The following is a 15,368-nucleotide window of genomic DNA, read 5'->3' on the forward strand; positions in this document are numbered from 1 at the left end:
GGAATGCATGAGGAATGTTAGATCATACTTTTATAAATTAAACTGATCGAGTTTCTACTTATATCACTTCCCATAAGAGGAGCCTATATAGGAGATTATACATTGTATAACCATTTGAAGACCGAGCCTTTTCTGGCAATTTTTGTTTAAGTTTAAATCAGTATTTTTTGAGAGAAAATTACTTATAACCCCCAAGCGCTATATATATATATTTTTTAGCAGAGACCCAAGCAAATAAAATGGTGATCATCGTATTTGGGCAACAGTTTTTCAAGCACAATTTTTTTTTTCATATTTTTTTTTTTTACACTGTACCTTTAATTTTTTTATTTTTTTTATATCACTTTCATTCCTATTACAAAGGATGTAAACATCCCTTGTAATAAATATAAGGATGTCAGGTCCTCTTTATGGAGAGATCTGGGGTCAAAAAGACCCCAAATCTCTCCTTTACCTTTAAAAACAAAAGATCAAAAACATTTTTGATCTTTTGCTTTAAAAAAATATACATGTTTACTTCCACCCTAGAACGTAAGTGATGTCATGGCGTCACTCTGGCCCTCAAAGGCCATGAAGGCAATCAGAGGCGATCTATTCTCTCATTGTCTCTGTTACCAGCCGGCCACAGTGTCAAATCGTTTCACAGATGCGACAGATAAAACAGTAAGCTGAAGAAACACTGCAGCGTCCCCTCCTTCAGAAAGCAATCTAGGGGCTACTGAGCCGCTCAGATAGCTTTAATGAAAGGACCAGCTGCTGGCTGAAAAAAAAGATATGGGGGGTTATGGCTGATAGCTTCAGTCATAATCCCGGTAAACCACTTGCAAACCGTAACGTATAAATGTACTTACTGGTTTATAAAAAACGTCTTTTCCATGCAATCATAGAAATCAGTTTGCAACATTTCATGCAGTGTATTTAATTACTTAGCAGACAAACAGTGAAATAAATAGATATCAGACTCTACAGAAAACTGACTGTGATAAATAAAAAGCATATTTGTTATCAAAGTGCAAATAGCAATGATACAGTGATCATTGTCAACTCATAAGAAGTAATTTTCAGTAAGCAGCTATTTGAGGCAGGTTAGTATACAGCATTGTGCTAATATTAGCTTTAATGAGGAATCTTTTGATTTGCTCTGCCCCTTTATATTTAGTGCAGTGCCTGTGACTCCACAACAAAATTATAAGAACTGACAGGGCTGGATTGTTTTTGGAAGTGCATGGTCAAGGGCTGTTGCACTGCTCCTAAGCTCACATTCTAGTGAGCCACAGAGCTAGGAAAATATGTGCATACCAGATACCATAGCACTTTAAGAGTAAAATCAGATGGTAGCTGTTCAGACCCAGTACAGAGGCTTTTGGAGGGGACTGCAGGGTAGCCTCTTGCGTACTGACTATGGGCCCTGGCTTTTGAGGGGGCTCTATTCTTGGGAGGTGTGTGCCTGGGGGACCCTTGAGTGGTCTTATTCAGATTTAAGACCATGTTTCCCCAAAACACACAAACTCTAGGAAGTAGAGGACCCAGATGCATATTTGGTTCCTCTATGCCCAAAGCAGCAATGATCGCTTTAGACTGTGAAATTCAGAGTAGATGTTAACATAATCAGCTCAAACCAACCTGATACTGGGGTCTCCTGCTATAATCTGTTTAAGGTGTTATTTGTGTCTTTGCCCCCATTGTGGGCCTCCTAAGTGTACATTCCCATTGTTAATTGAGTCACCTATTGTTTCTCTATGTCTGCTCATCTTTCGGAGATGTGATTAATATTGTGTCCACTTTACCTTGTTATCGAACCATTGTGGGATGTTTGTGTGTTTATGTTTATGATACTGTGCTTATGATACTGTGTAATGTACTATGTGTATCCAGGGTCGTGGGCTTGTTGCAGAATGGTCTGGGCACCTAGGCTTGTTTAAGTGACTAGTTGTTTAATTAGCTTAATGTTTATGTTGGCTGTTCCGTAGCTGTTAATTATATACCTGTTTACAGTTTGCATTGTTAGGGTAGCATGATCAGGCTCACCTGATTTTGTGTGCTATATATTCTGTGTGAATTTAAAATAAAGAGTTCTAGGTCCAGTTTGCACCTAAGCTAATGTCATCTAGATCTTAGGTGCTCAGCAATACTTGTTTCCTGGATCCAGACTGGAGGAAGCTATATCATGTTGGAAGCACCCAAGCTGGGTGTTGGACGGTTCAGTCACAGTAGCCCAGAGCATGCACTGTCAAAATAATTTCAGCAATGGCAGCTCCCATATTTCTGAACCAGCAGAGTGTGAAGATATGTTTTCTTGTATAGATTGCCCTGGTGTCATAGTTAAGCTTTTTTACAAAATGAATTTTTAAGCCACTTTTTCCAGAAAACACATTAATTTAATACTATCCTGAAAAAAAAAGAACTGAGACATTTAACCACTTAAGGACAGCCTCACGCCGATGTACGTTGGCAGAATGGCACGGTTGGGCACAAGCATGTACCTGTACATTGCTTTCTAAGTGCCCAGCCATGGGTCGGGAGCGCGCCGGAGGCGGCGCGCTCTGTACCTGGTCCTGAGCTCCGTGACCATGGGCGCGGGACCAGTGGACCCAATCGCCGCTGGTGTCCCGCGATCAGGTCACAGAGCTGAAGAACGAGGAGAGGTCTCTGTAAACAAACCTCTCTGCGTGCTTCCTATTGTAGCTGTCACCGATCGTCTGTTCCCTTTTATAGGGAAGGACAATCAGTGACATCACATGCCAGGCCACGCCCCCTACAATAAAAAAAAATAACGCCATACATAACACCTACACTGCACCCTAGTGGTTAACTCCTTCACTGCCAGTGTCATTTACACAGGAATCGGTGCATTTAAATAGCACCGATTGCTGTATAAATGACAATGGTCCCAAAAATGTGTCAAAAATGTCCGATGTGTCCGCCATAATGTCGCAGTCACAATAAAAATCGCTGATCACCGCCATTACTAGTAAAAAAAAATATTAATAAAAATGCTATAAAAACTATTCCCTATTTTGTAAACGCTATAACCTTTGCGCAAACCAATCAATGATCGCTAATTGCGTTTTTTTTTACCAAAAATATTTAGAAGAATACGTATTGGCCTAAGCGGAGGAAAAAAAATGTTTTATATTTTTTTGGGGATATTTATTATAGCAAAAAGTTAAAAATATAGAATTTTTTTCAAAATGTTGTTTATAGCGCAAAAAATAAAAACCGCAGAGATGATCAAATACCACCAAAAGAAAGCTCTATTTGTGGGAAAACAAAATTTTGTTTGGGAGCCATGTCGCATGACCACGCAATTGTCAGTTAAAGCGATGCAGTGCCGAATCGCAAAAAGGGGCTTGGCTACAAATTGGTCCGGCGCTTAAGTGGTTAAAGTGGAATTTCCTCTCTCAATCAACATTGACTTTTTTAACCACTTTTTTTTTAACCATGGTTTTACTCCTTTCATGACCAGGCACTGCGTTATTTTACCTGACAATTGCGTGGTTGTGTGATGCTGTACCCAAATAAAACGCTATAAACAAAAAAGTGACAATTTTGAAAAAAATAATTTTTTACTTTCTGCTATAATATATATCCAATAAAAAAATTGAAAAAAATCTAATTTCTTCATCAAGTCATGCCAATATATATTCTGCTACATATTTCTGGTAAAAAAAATATCCCAATAAGTGTATATTGATTTTTTTGCGCAAAAGTTATAGCGTCTACAAATGATGAGATATTTTTATGGAATTTTGTTTTTGTTTTTTTAATAGTAATGGTGGCGATCAATGATTTTTAGCGGGACTGTGACATTGCGGCAGACAAATCGGACACCTAACTGGCACTTTTGACACTTTTTAGGAGACCAGTGACACTATTACAGTGATCAGTGCTAAAAATATGCACCGTTACTGTACTAATGACACTGGCAGGGAAGGGGTTAACACAAGGGGCAATAAAACGGTTAAGTGTGTCCCTAGGGGGTGCTTATTGTGTGTCGATTGCTCTGACTGGGAGAACACAAGAGATCCTGCTTTTACAGGTACGTTGTTTCGCGCAGCCGTGCCGCCTTGACACAGTAAATGTGCCGAAGACAGTCCGGAAGTGTTTAATCCTTATGCTGCTAGTGTCAGTATGATATGAAAGTATATCATATTTACTTGTTTTAAACTTTTTTTTTCTTCCTAATTTCCAGGCCTGGACTAATGATGGCTTAGCATACCATCCTGTCTGCATGCCTTAATTAAAGGCAGGTGGATTCCAGAAAGTAAATGCTACATGAATCATCTGTCCTTACTTAAGATGGCCACAGCCAGAAATGCTAGGGGGTGTTTTCAGATTGATTTCTCAGCAGAATAAAGCATAGAGATATAGATGGATGAATTTGCTTTGAATAATACGTATTAAAGAAATGGCGTTTTTGGTTTGTGCTTTAACAATGTGTATGACTTTCTCTTCAGTATTCAGTCAGCTTTGTGGAGAACATGATTGGTTTAACTGACTTGAGGATGAAAGTGTTTGATGCCGACGAAATGTACACTGATAACTGGATTGCAGTGTTTGAAATTGTGTCTGGCAACGAAGGCGGGTGGTTTGTGATTGATACAGATGCTCAGACAAATGAAGGCATTTTGAGAATTGTTAAGGTATGTATTTCTACATAATACTAAAGCTGCCTTCTTCAGTTAACACTGTGGTTGATGTTCTGTCTTCCTTTCTCACTTCACATTATCTCTTTTTTTTTAATAGGCACTTGATTATGAATCAATGCAAATGGCCAACCTCGCTATTCTAGTGACCAACAGAGCTGCTTTTCATTATTCCGTGATGTCTGAATATCAAGCAAAAATGACAAGCATTAATGTTCAAGTACAAAATGAGATTGAAGGACCAGTATTTGTTCCAAATAATATTTATCTGACCATCCCTCAGGGTTTAAGCCAAGAAGAATTATTGCAATATGTGCTTGGAAAGGTTACAGCTATGAATCCGGAAACAGGCCAGGCTGCCACAAATGTTGTGTAAGCTGTAAAGATTGGAGCATTATATCTGTTCAGTATTATCATTTCATATTTGTAATGTCCTATTTTTCTAATTTACTAATCATAAGGTACATACCAAGTAGAGGCCTGAATGCAGTGTAATGTCATTATAGGTCTATTATTGTAGCTTACAGGCATACCCCACTTTTAAGTACAAAATGGGGTTTATTTACTAAAGCTGGAAAGTGCAAAATTAGGCTTACTTCTGCATAGAAACCAATGAGCTTCCAGGTTTTATTACCAAAGCTTAATTGAACACGCTGAGGTTAGAAGCTCATTGGGTTCTATGCAGAAGTGAACCTTTTTTTCCCACTTTCTAGCTTTAGTAAATAAACCCCATTGTGTACTTAAAAGTGGGGTATGCCTGTAATCAAGCTATACCTTCTATACCATTATACAATGTCTACCAGGAGCTTTTATAAAAATCCCCATGCAGGGTGACTTCTGCCCATACACATTACTAGATCCAACCCTATTAAAGCCTACAAACTTGGAAAATCAAAAGTCATCATTCTGAAGGCTTATATGCAAGTTATTGGCCATAAAAACTGTATGCGGGCCTGGGTACTGCCCTGGGGGACATGTATTGATTCAAACTTTTTTTTGTTTTTGTTTTTTGTTTTTACAGGAGCATTGATTTTAATGATCCTTAAAGTGAAACAATAAAAATGAAAAATTCCTTTAAATAAAGTGCATGGGGGTCCCCTTAGTCTGCCTGTAAAGTGGTGTATCTGTACCGTGTATAGAACCTGCTGCAGGAAAATTGACATACATAAAGAAAAAATAAAATGTTAAAATAACGGCATGGGGGTCAGTGTGCAGGAGGCCTAAGAGTGCACGTCCCACTTGAATTTAGACAATATTAGCTGATCCTGGAGTTCAGTTTTAAAGGAGAAGTCCAGCCTGAGCTTTTTAGGCTGGGCTTCTCCTATGGGTCACAGGAGTGCAATTCGTTTTGCACTCCAGTGATCCATTTTCAGTGGAGAGCGGTCTGAAGTCCGCTCTCTCCGCTGATCTCACCAGGATCAGTCGAGGCAGCACATCAACCAAACTTAAAAAGTCTGGATCCGCCAGCTGCTTGGACTGATGCCAGTTTCAGCCTCTCAGCGAGCCACTGAGACAGCCGCTCCCTGCCACTCCACAGTTTAGCACTCCAGTGAGCATGGAGGAGCAGAGCAGAGAGATGCTGACTGACAGGTAGCAGCTCTCCGCTCTGGGAGGTGAGAGAAGCGAGCCATCGGCGATATTCAGTGGCTCAGTTCTCAGTGAAGAAGCGGCGGGGGGACAAACGCAGCATCGGTCTGATGCTGCATCCACAAGTAAGTATGATTAGGCAACAAAAAAAACAACATACTTTTTTTTTAAAGAAGAATCCTGGGAAGATTAATTAAGTATCTCTGTGGGTGCTATGTGTACTGTGTGTATATATATATAATTTTTTTCCAGAATGTTGTTCAAAAGGAGATCCATACCCCCAAAATCTCTGCTCTCCCTGTGCACCAGTGGCAGAACTACCAGGGTCGCAAAGGTTGCAACCTGGCCCTGATGTTTGGACACCGAGGGGGCCCCAAGAGAGCAGAAAGTATACATGCCAGCCAACTATCTCTCTGGTGCCCACTATACAGTGGAGTGGAGAGTAAGCATCTGATCGTTAGCTCTGTAGTGCCCGGGATCTCCTTTTACCCTTTCAGCCAGCAGTTCATGCTTACAGTGGAGAGGGAGGGGCCTCTGACCTGCATGTACCAGCTTCAGTGCATAACCAGAGCGACTCACTTGCGTATTGAAGCTGGTACCTGCCTGGATAAGAGGCCCCTCCACTATGTAGCATAAACTGCTGGCCAGAGGGGCAGAAGGAGATGCCAATCAAATGTGCAGCAGTGGTGAGTGTCCATGGGGTGATCGAAGTTCCTCTTGAAATAGGTTGCAGAGATATGCTTGGGGGATACAGAATACTGAAAGTACAGAATTATTTATGTTGGGGGGGGTGCGGGGGGGGGGGGGGTTGTTGGTGCAGAGATGTGCGACTGGGTACAAAAATGTGTTAGGGGTGTGGGTGGTGCAAAGATGTACGGTGAAGATGTGATGGGGGTGGGGTACAGAAGCATGCTGGTGGTTATGAAGGCTTGCTGGAGTGTACAACAAAGGCGTGTCAGAGGGCTACAGGGGATGTTGGGTGGAGCAGAGTTGTGTGTGAGGGGGTGCAAAGATGTGCCGCGGAGTACATAGATGTGCTGGGGGGTATGGAGGTGTGTTAGAGGTATGCTGGGGGTTACGAAGACACTTTGGGGGATACAGAGGTGTGCTGGGGAATACAGAAGATGCTGGGAGGTGCTTAGGTGTGCTGGTGCTTGCAGAGGTATACCAGGGGCTTCAAAGGCTTTCTGGGCTTATAGAGGCATACTGGGGGATAAAGAAAATTATAGGAGGTGCAGAGGTGTGTTGGGGTGCAGAGGCATGCTGGGGGTGCAGAGGTGTGCTGTGGGGTATGGAGGTGTGCCGAGGGTACAGAGGATGTTAAGAGGTGCAAAGATGAGGTGCAGCGATGTGCAAGGGGATACAGAAGTGTGCTGAGGGTATGAAGATGTTCTAGGGGTACAGGGTTATCTGGGAGGTACAGGGATATGTGTGTGGAGGGGGGGTATGGAGACATGTGGCATGCTGAGGGATAAAGAGGCATTCCGAGGGGTTTAGAGATGTGCAAAGGGGTATGGCATTAGGTGCCTCTTGTTAAACAGCATCCATTTTAAATGTCCCGCACCTAATTAAAATATGTTCTCCGCCTACAATGGCTGGCTAAACACATAGCAAAAATAGTTGCCAACCGTTCCCAAAAAAATTCATGGACACCTATGTAGGAATGGGGGCCCTCTGCAGAACATGTGAAAGGGTGGCAAGGTCCCCCTGACCAGTGGCAACAGCCCCAGGACCAATGGAAAGGGTCCTAGGAATCCGTCAGGAGGGCCCCTCATGGTGTCTTGCACCAGGGCCCTTAAGGTTCTAGTTATGCCTCTGTAGTGCATTGTTTTCATGCTGCTGGTCCCTGCACCATCTAACAAAGTTCGATTTGAATTAATCAGCCATAAGAAAGTTATGGTGAATTATTGACAGTCCAGAATAATGCAAAGTGGTATAGGCAGCAGAAGTGCAAGGGGAGAGATCCTAAAGAAAGGCGAACTGCTGCACAAAAGAAAGTGCAGTCACCTAAAGGTGCAGCCACCTTCCAAACCCTCCTGTCATGGCAAAGTAGCTGGTTGTTCTGACAAAAAAAGATTCCAACACTACCCATAAGTGCAGCTAAGCACTGCTGACACACATTCTTACTGGCCCATCACCATAATGGGCAGAAGGAAGCAAGCTGCAAACATCGGGAAAAAACGTTGCTTCACACAATAGCCGGAAATTAGTCCTTGACAGGAAATGTTTTGGAGGCTACTGCAGGTATGTGCAAGCACCTCTGGGTGTCTATACTTCATAAGTGCATCAGTTTGCCCATTCCTCCCAGGGACATAGTCTCTTTAAGGAGCCATACATCAAGAAGGGCATCAGTAAGGGAAGTGTAATTCACACAGAACTTACCTCCCATAAAGTTACTTCATCTTCCCAGAGTTCTCCTTGTACAGAATGTGCAGAAACAAGAAGTGGTGTTTTATGGCCCATAGGAGCTTGGTAGACCTTCTGAATGTATTATGCTCAATTGTGCATTTAAAACTCAGAAAGGGATCTTTTTGGGACCTTATTATACTGTTTTTTTGTTTTTGTGTGCTGCTAATAGGTATTCGTTAGACAGTACTTCAAGTAGATGGTTTATAATTGATTCTACAACTGGTGAAATCAAAATGACTCTTGAGATGGCACGAGGGAATGGTCCAAACGCACCCAACGGAACATATAGTGCAATAGTCTTTGCTACAGAAGACGGTAATAAGATAAGCTCTTCCTTGTATTATGCTTTATTGTTGTAAATTCATCTGGTAGTTTCTAATTTTAGATTTTATTTTAATATAATTATTATGTTTATTGTTAGATTTCTCGCTCTGCACTTTGTGACTTTGTTATAGTCTGCAAATATAAAATACATCATATGAATATTTTCAGCCAGTGGAACTCTAGGCTCATTTTTAAATGTCATGTCATTTTTCGATCATGACTCCTGCCTGCTCTCAGTGTTAGACTGACAGCATGGTGCAATTCAGCAGAGGCTGAAACAATAGTAGAGAATAGAAAAGCAGAATGATGACTTTATCAGTTTGGTGGCAATCTTTAATGTTCAATCAGCAGCTTGAGAATGGGGCCCTGACCAAGGTTTAATGCTTAGGGTGGAAGTCCACCCTAACACTTAAATTCTCCCCTGCAATCATTAATGTTAGTGCCGTCACATTACTTCAATTCTACTTCCTTCTGAGCAGAAAATGAGCCAGTGGGTGTGGTTACAGAAAGCTGGTGACATCACTACCAGGGAGGAGTACTGTTCCTGTGTAGCCAGTGGGCGTATATAGGATGGGTGGAGCTGATCATAGGTTCCCGCCCAGTGTTCTCTCATTGTACATCCTAATTCATGAGAAAATTAAGAAATAAAAAGCCCTATCCACACAAAAGGGGGATGGGAGGTGCAGTGCACATGTACAGTATAGCTGTCCATAGTCACAGCCTATTGATTTCAATGGCCCCAGTTCCATATATGCGGCTTTGAAAATCAGTAACTTTGAAAAGGTACCTGCAATGCTTTGATGTAACGTTTGATGCAACTTTGACCCAGAGAGTGAAAAGTTGTATCAAAGATCCACTCAAAGTCGCATTCTAAATCGTGCAACTTTAGGGTTGCAATAGTGGAAAGGTGGCTTGTCATGCGACTATGTGTCCAAAGTCGCATAACAAGTCACAGCCCATTGATTTTAATGGTACCCATTCCCATCTATGCGACTCTGAAAAGGTACCTGCAATGCTTTGATGTAACGTTTGATGCAACTTTGACCCAGAGAGTGTAAAGTTGTTTCAAAGCTGCACTCTAAATTGTGCAACTTTGGGGTCACAATAGTGGAATTGTGACTTGTCATGCGACTATGTGTCCAAAGTCGCATAACAAGTCACAGCCCATTGATTTTAATGGTACCCATTCCCATCTATGCGACTTTGGAAATCAGTGACTTTGAAGAGGTACCTGCAATGCTTTGATGCGACTTTGATGCAGAGAGTATAAAGTTGGATCAAAGCTGCACTCAAAGTTGCATCAAAGTTGCACTGCAAAGTCGCACTCTAGGCTACATTTCCACTAGTGTGACTCCGAAGCTGTGCGATTTAGATCAAAAGTTGCATCAAAGTAGTGCAGGCACCTTTCAAAGTCTCTGATTTTCAAAAGTGCACAGATGGGAACGTTTGCTATTGAAATCAATGAGCTGTGACTTGTAATGCGACTTTATGTGTCCAAAGTCGCACTAGTGGAAACGGAGCCTTAAACTCATTACTCACAAATAGCTCCCTCAGCTGGCTTGTGCCACACCATGCACACAGTGTCCATCACAGTGCCACACCATGCACACAGTGCCACACCATGCACATAGTGGCACACCATGCACAAAGTGCCCATCACAGTGCCACACCATGCACACAGTGCCCATCACACCATGTACGCAGTGCCACACCATGCACACAGTGTCCATCACAGTGCCACGCCATGCACACAGTTCTCATCACAGTGCCACACCATGCCATGCCACACCCTCAGTTATGGCCAATAGGAAAGTAACGGAGTGGGCAGGAAGCCCCGATAGCGACGCAACTGTGCTAAATTTAAGATCTGATCCCCAATTCCAGGGGGAGCACTTGACCCCCCTTGCCCCTACCTGCGGACAGCCATGCTGCTGGGGTCTGCAAAGGCCGCACAGAAAGTATCAAAGGCCGCATGTGGCCCTTGGGCCAAGGTTGGGCACCACAGATGTATTAATTTGGGAATTATTACATTTGGTATCATTTTAATGTATTAATTTTGATATACTGCATATTGGCCCATATGTAACCATCTTGTGACCACATCTATGGCTATTAAAGTTTTTGAAAATATTTTGTGGTTACAGGCCAGCATTCCGCTTTGGGTGAGCAGGGCTGACTTGATTTGAATTAGGTGAGCTTCCCAGGATTCTAGGATAAAGAGGTCCCTGTCCTGACTGTGCTGTCCAGCAAGGTGTTAGAGTCAAATATATGCACTTTAACACTGTATGTAGCTGTGTACCTTCATGTAGCTGTTTAACATCATGGCTGAGCAGAGGAATATTCTGGATTACCTACTTAACTTGTTTTACTTTTGATTAGGATCAGAGACAGTAAAACTAGTACAGAACGATCACAACTAATATTGTTATTATTTATTAGTATGTTTTATCAATTGATTTTTAAACACAATTTTTTTAGGTGAACCTGCTCGAACAGGAACCGCCAATGTTACAGTAAGCACAGTTAATGAAAACTTAATAGCACCTGGAGTGTGTCCAACGATTACTACAGAGCCCCGTGTCGTATGTCGTGGGTCTGGGAAAGCAATCATTAAGGCAACTCAAAACCCAAGTAATGCTCCCTTTACAATAACTTTGTCACCTAGCCCTGGCTGGTCCACGGAATTTTTAAATGGTAAGTCCTAAATGCAGTATGTTCTCACTTTATATCTGGGTTGTATGGGGACTTCATCTTCAAATGTACATGGACATCATTCAAATGATTGTCTTGTCCATTTGTATGATCCAAATGTTTAGTGTGGTCTCTGCTATACAACTGGTAAGGTTAAGGTATGAAATGACAATGCATAAATGTAAGCACAAAGAAAAACATGTAAAATGGTGTCATATCTTTAAAGTAGGTACAAACTCCAACCTAAAGTAGAATTCCAGCCTAAATCCAGCTAGTACTAAAAATGTCTCCCACCCCCAACAACTATGCTGGCTAATCTGTGTAAAAAAGATAACTATATTTAGGATGCTTCACAATGTTGAATTGAAAAAACACATTAAAGATGCATATGCATTTTTGATGTGTTTCCTGGTTGGCATGCACCTGTGAAACAAGAACATGTGACTAAAAAAAACACATCAAAAATTGAACTGTGGTGGGAAGCTGAGGTTTTGAAAAACGCACCAACTATGCAGCATTCAGGACTTTTCAGAACACACTGCACCCCCAGAGCAGTGGTGTGAAGCGTCCCATAGAATTTAAAGGGAAATATTTTATTGCATTTTTCTTGAATTTTTAGCAAGGTTAAAAACACAGCAAAAAGACATTAGTGTGAAAAGGCCCTTATCTATTTTTAGCCTGCTCCAGTCTGGCCATGTGATAAGGCTCCCCTGTGTCAGCTAGCGATACTGCAGGGGAGAGGAGGGAGCACTAACAACAGCTGGGACATGAGAACTTATGGGTGATGTCACTGCTCCCGACGTTCCCAGCCATTTTTGAGTGTTCTCTCCTCTCCCCTGCATCCATCACTGGCTGACAGAGGGGATCACAGGACCGAACCAGAGGAGACTGAAAACTTGTAAGTATGTACATCTTTATTTACACAGGTTAGACAGCATAGGAGTTGGAAGGGGGAGGAATGTTTTTATGACCTAGGCTTAGGCTTGAATTCTACTTAAATTATACTTTCATTGCTAAACACTGTGAATCATAAACTAACATTTTTAATTAAAAAAATATTGTTTTAAATTTATTTTTATCCTCTGTACCTCAGAGCTGCAGATCTCCCGCAGCCACTTCTGTTTACACACATGCACTCCAGAGATGGTTTTACATTATTTCTCAGGGCAGGTTTCTTGATGGGGACAAGTGACAGCAGTGCACCATGCCTGCGTAATGTGCATTGAAATAGCCACTTGTGGTCTCCATGGAAAACTCATGATCCAGGGTGACAACCCAGATACACAAAAGGGAGGCAAGGACAAAGAGTTGTCATCCTATAGCATGGAGACCAGCAATCCAAGAAAAAAAAGAGCATATCACTTTTTTGTTAATTTATTCATCAATACCAAAGGCTAAAAAATGTTTGCATTTTCTCAATGATTCTCAACAAGGTGGAGTGACGATGTTACATCTCCACCTCATCTAATCAGGAAGGCCTTGTATTCATTGAAAAAAATGCAAGGTGTTCTGTGAATGTTGGTGGTGCAGAGCAAGCGACCCCCCCTGTGTTCACTATGCAGAAAAGCAGCTGCCCGTCACATGATCCAAAAGATAGTTTACTATAGCCAACTACTAAAGTGATTGTCAGCTTCCCCAGTGATCCCTCAGGTATGTATAAATATGTATACTTACATTAGCCCGAGCTAAAATTCAACCAAATAACATATTTATACAGCAATTTAAAAATGTAGACCACCTACAGCAGGGGTGTCAAACTCAAATTCATTGCAGGCCACATCAACATTATGGTTGCTCTTAAAGGGCTGATTGTATCTGTAAGACTATATACATTTTTTTCTCAGAGAATAGGTGGAGGAACTCAACCACTGCCCCACTTCACAACCCTCCCAAACTGTAAAAGAGTGCAGAGATCAGGAGTGTGCTACGTACATAGTACAGGGGTGCCCTATGCACAGAGTGCAGAGTTCAGGGGTGTGCTGCATGCAAATTGCAGAGTTCAAGAGTGCACTTTGTGCAGAGTTAAGGGTTGAGGAGTGCGCTACATACTGAGTGCAGGATTTAGGGGTGTGCTGTGCACATATTGTAGGGTTTCAGCTCTCTTTCACAGGCTGTCCACATCTCACTTCCACACCTCTTCGGCACCACGCTCCCCATCCCCCATCCCTGCACACATTTCCCTCCACAGACCTCATCTCACCTACCTGGCCCAGGTCTAATACCTTCTGGCAGTGTAGGAGGCTCTGTCTGTCTCTCTCTCTCTCACTTTCAGGGGATCATCGGTTGCTATCTGTGCACCCAGACACAGGTGGGGATCACAGTAATGCACCCATCCTACACTGCATCTGTATCGCCCTTGTCCCTGCAGTGAGTGCAGGACAAGCAGGGATTTGTGAGAGCTGTTGAGTGGAAAGTGTTCCTTGGAAACACAGAAGGCTTCTGTGTTTACAATTACTAGTAGGGTGAGTGGGGAGCAGAGGGTGAGAGGCGGAGGTTGTGGAATAGAGTTCCGCCACATCGCAGCTGAAAAAAAGCCCTGGGTTGGGGGGCCACATGAAATGGCTTGGTGGGCCATATTCGGCCCACGGGCCTTGTGTTTGACACAAGTGATCTACAGTATTTTTTTGTCTCTTTACTTATTCATGCTTTTATATTTTAGATACAGCTATCTACGTGGTTCCAGGATCAACAGTGGGTCCCGGGAATTACACTGTGAGAGTCTCTGTTTCGGACAAAAACAATTTATCCTGTCCAAATCCAGTCGACATTACTATAACAGTCTGTGAGTGCACTTCTAGTGGAAGCTGTGATGCCTCAAAACTTGTAGGCAAAAGTGTTTCTCTTGGCCCAGCTGCAATTGGTCTCATGGTTTTGGGATTTTTATTGCTTTTGTGTAAGTAACACAACATTACTTTTCATTTTATTTAAATGTCAATTAAATGCCTGTTCCACCTGAAAACGATATATACCCATTTTAAGCAGACACCAGTGGATTAAAAAAATGTATTTTCATTTCTCTTGGAGACTTCATAGGATATATATTTTGTTTTTCAGTTCTAAAACTATATGAAAATATTAACCAATTGCCGCTGCGAGACGTACATGGATGTCCTCCAGTTTCAGTGGCTATACCGGGATGATGCCTGCACCTAAAGGCATCATCCCAGTATTGATCTTTTCTGTCGGCGTTTCTCTTCAAGGCAGAAGTGATCTCAGTGGCTAATTAGCCACTGGATTACTTCTGCAGGTGGCGGAAAGGGGGTACCACCCCCCTCCCGCCGCTGCCTCTCATGGGCTCTCTGGTCCTATCGCAGAGGCCAGGAGTGATGCGGCAGGCGACAATAGCTGCCCTGTACAGATAATAAAATAATAATAAAAAAATGTAAAATCCCCCGTATTTACATACAAGTATGAATGTATATGTTACTCCCAGGCGCATATGTAAACAGCGATTGAACCACACGTAAGGTATTGTCAATAACGTCAGAGTGAGAGCAATAATTCTAGCACCAGACCTCCTATGCAACTCCTGTAAACTGGTACCCTGTAAAGGCATTTAAAGCATCACCTATGGAGAATTTTAAGCACTATAGTTCGCCACCATTCCACAGGCAGATGCAATTTAAAATGTGACATGTTAGGCTTCTATTTGCTCGGTGTAACGTCATCTTTCACATTATTCAGAAAAGCTGGGCTAACTTTTGTGTTTTT

At 42.2% G+C, this 15,368-nt stretch overlaps 1 protein-coding gene across 1 annotated transcript in view; it reads left to right on the top strand.

Annotated features, from left to right (window-relative positions):
* The window catches only part of LOC143997148 (desmoglein-4-like), an 80,915-nt gene that overhangs the window by 45,721 nt on the left and 19,826 nt on the right, over positions 1-15,368 (top strand). Inside the window, exons 8-12 of the mRNA XM_077492608.1 lie at positions 4,458-4,643; positions 4,747-5,018; positions 8,812-8,957; positions 11,445-11,660; positions 14,317-14,550. Of these exons, the coding sequence (XP_077348734.1) occupies positions 4,458-4,643; positions 4,747-5,018; positions 8,812-8,957; positions 11,445-11,660; positions 14,317-14,550 (1,054 nt within the window). The remainder of the gene's footprint in view (positions 1-4,457; positions 4,644-4,746; positions 5,019-8,811; positions 8,958-11,444; positions 11,661-14,316; positions 14,551-15,368) is intronic.

Source organism: Lithobates pipiens, unplaced genomic scaffold, assembly GCF_037356315.1.
Source record: "Lithobates pipiens isolate NorthernLeopardFrog02 unplaced genomic scaffold, aLitPip1_a1.2 Scaffold_19, whole genome shotgun sequence".
Lineage (NCBI taxonomy): Eukaryota > Metazoa > Chordata > Amphibia > Anura > Ranidae > Lithobates > Lithobates pipiens.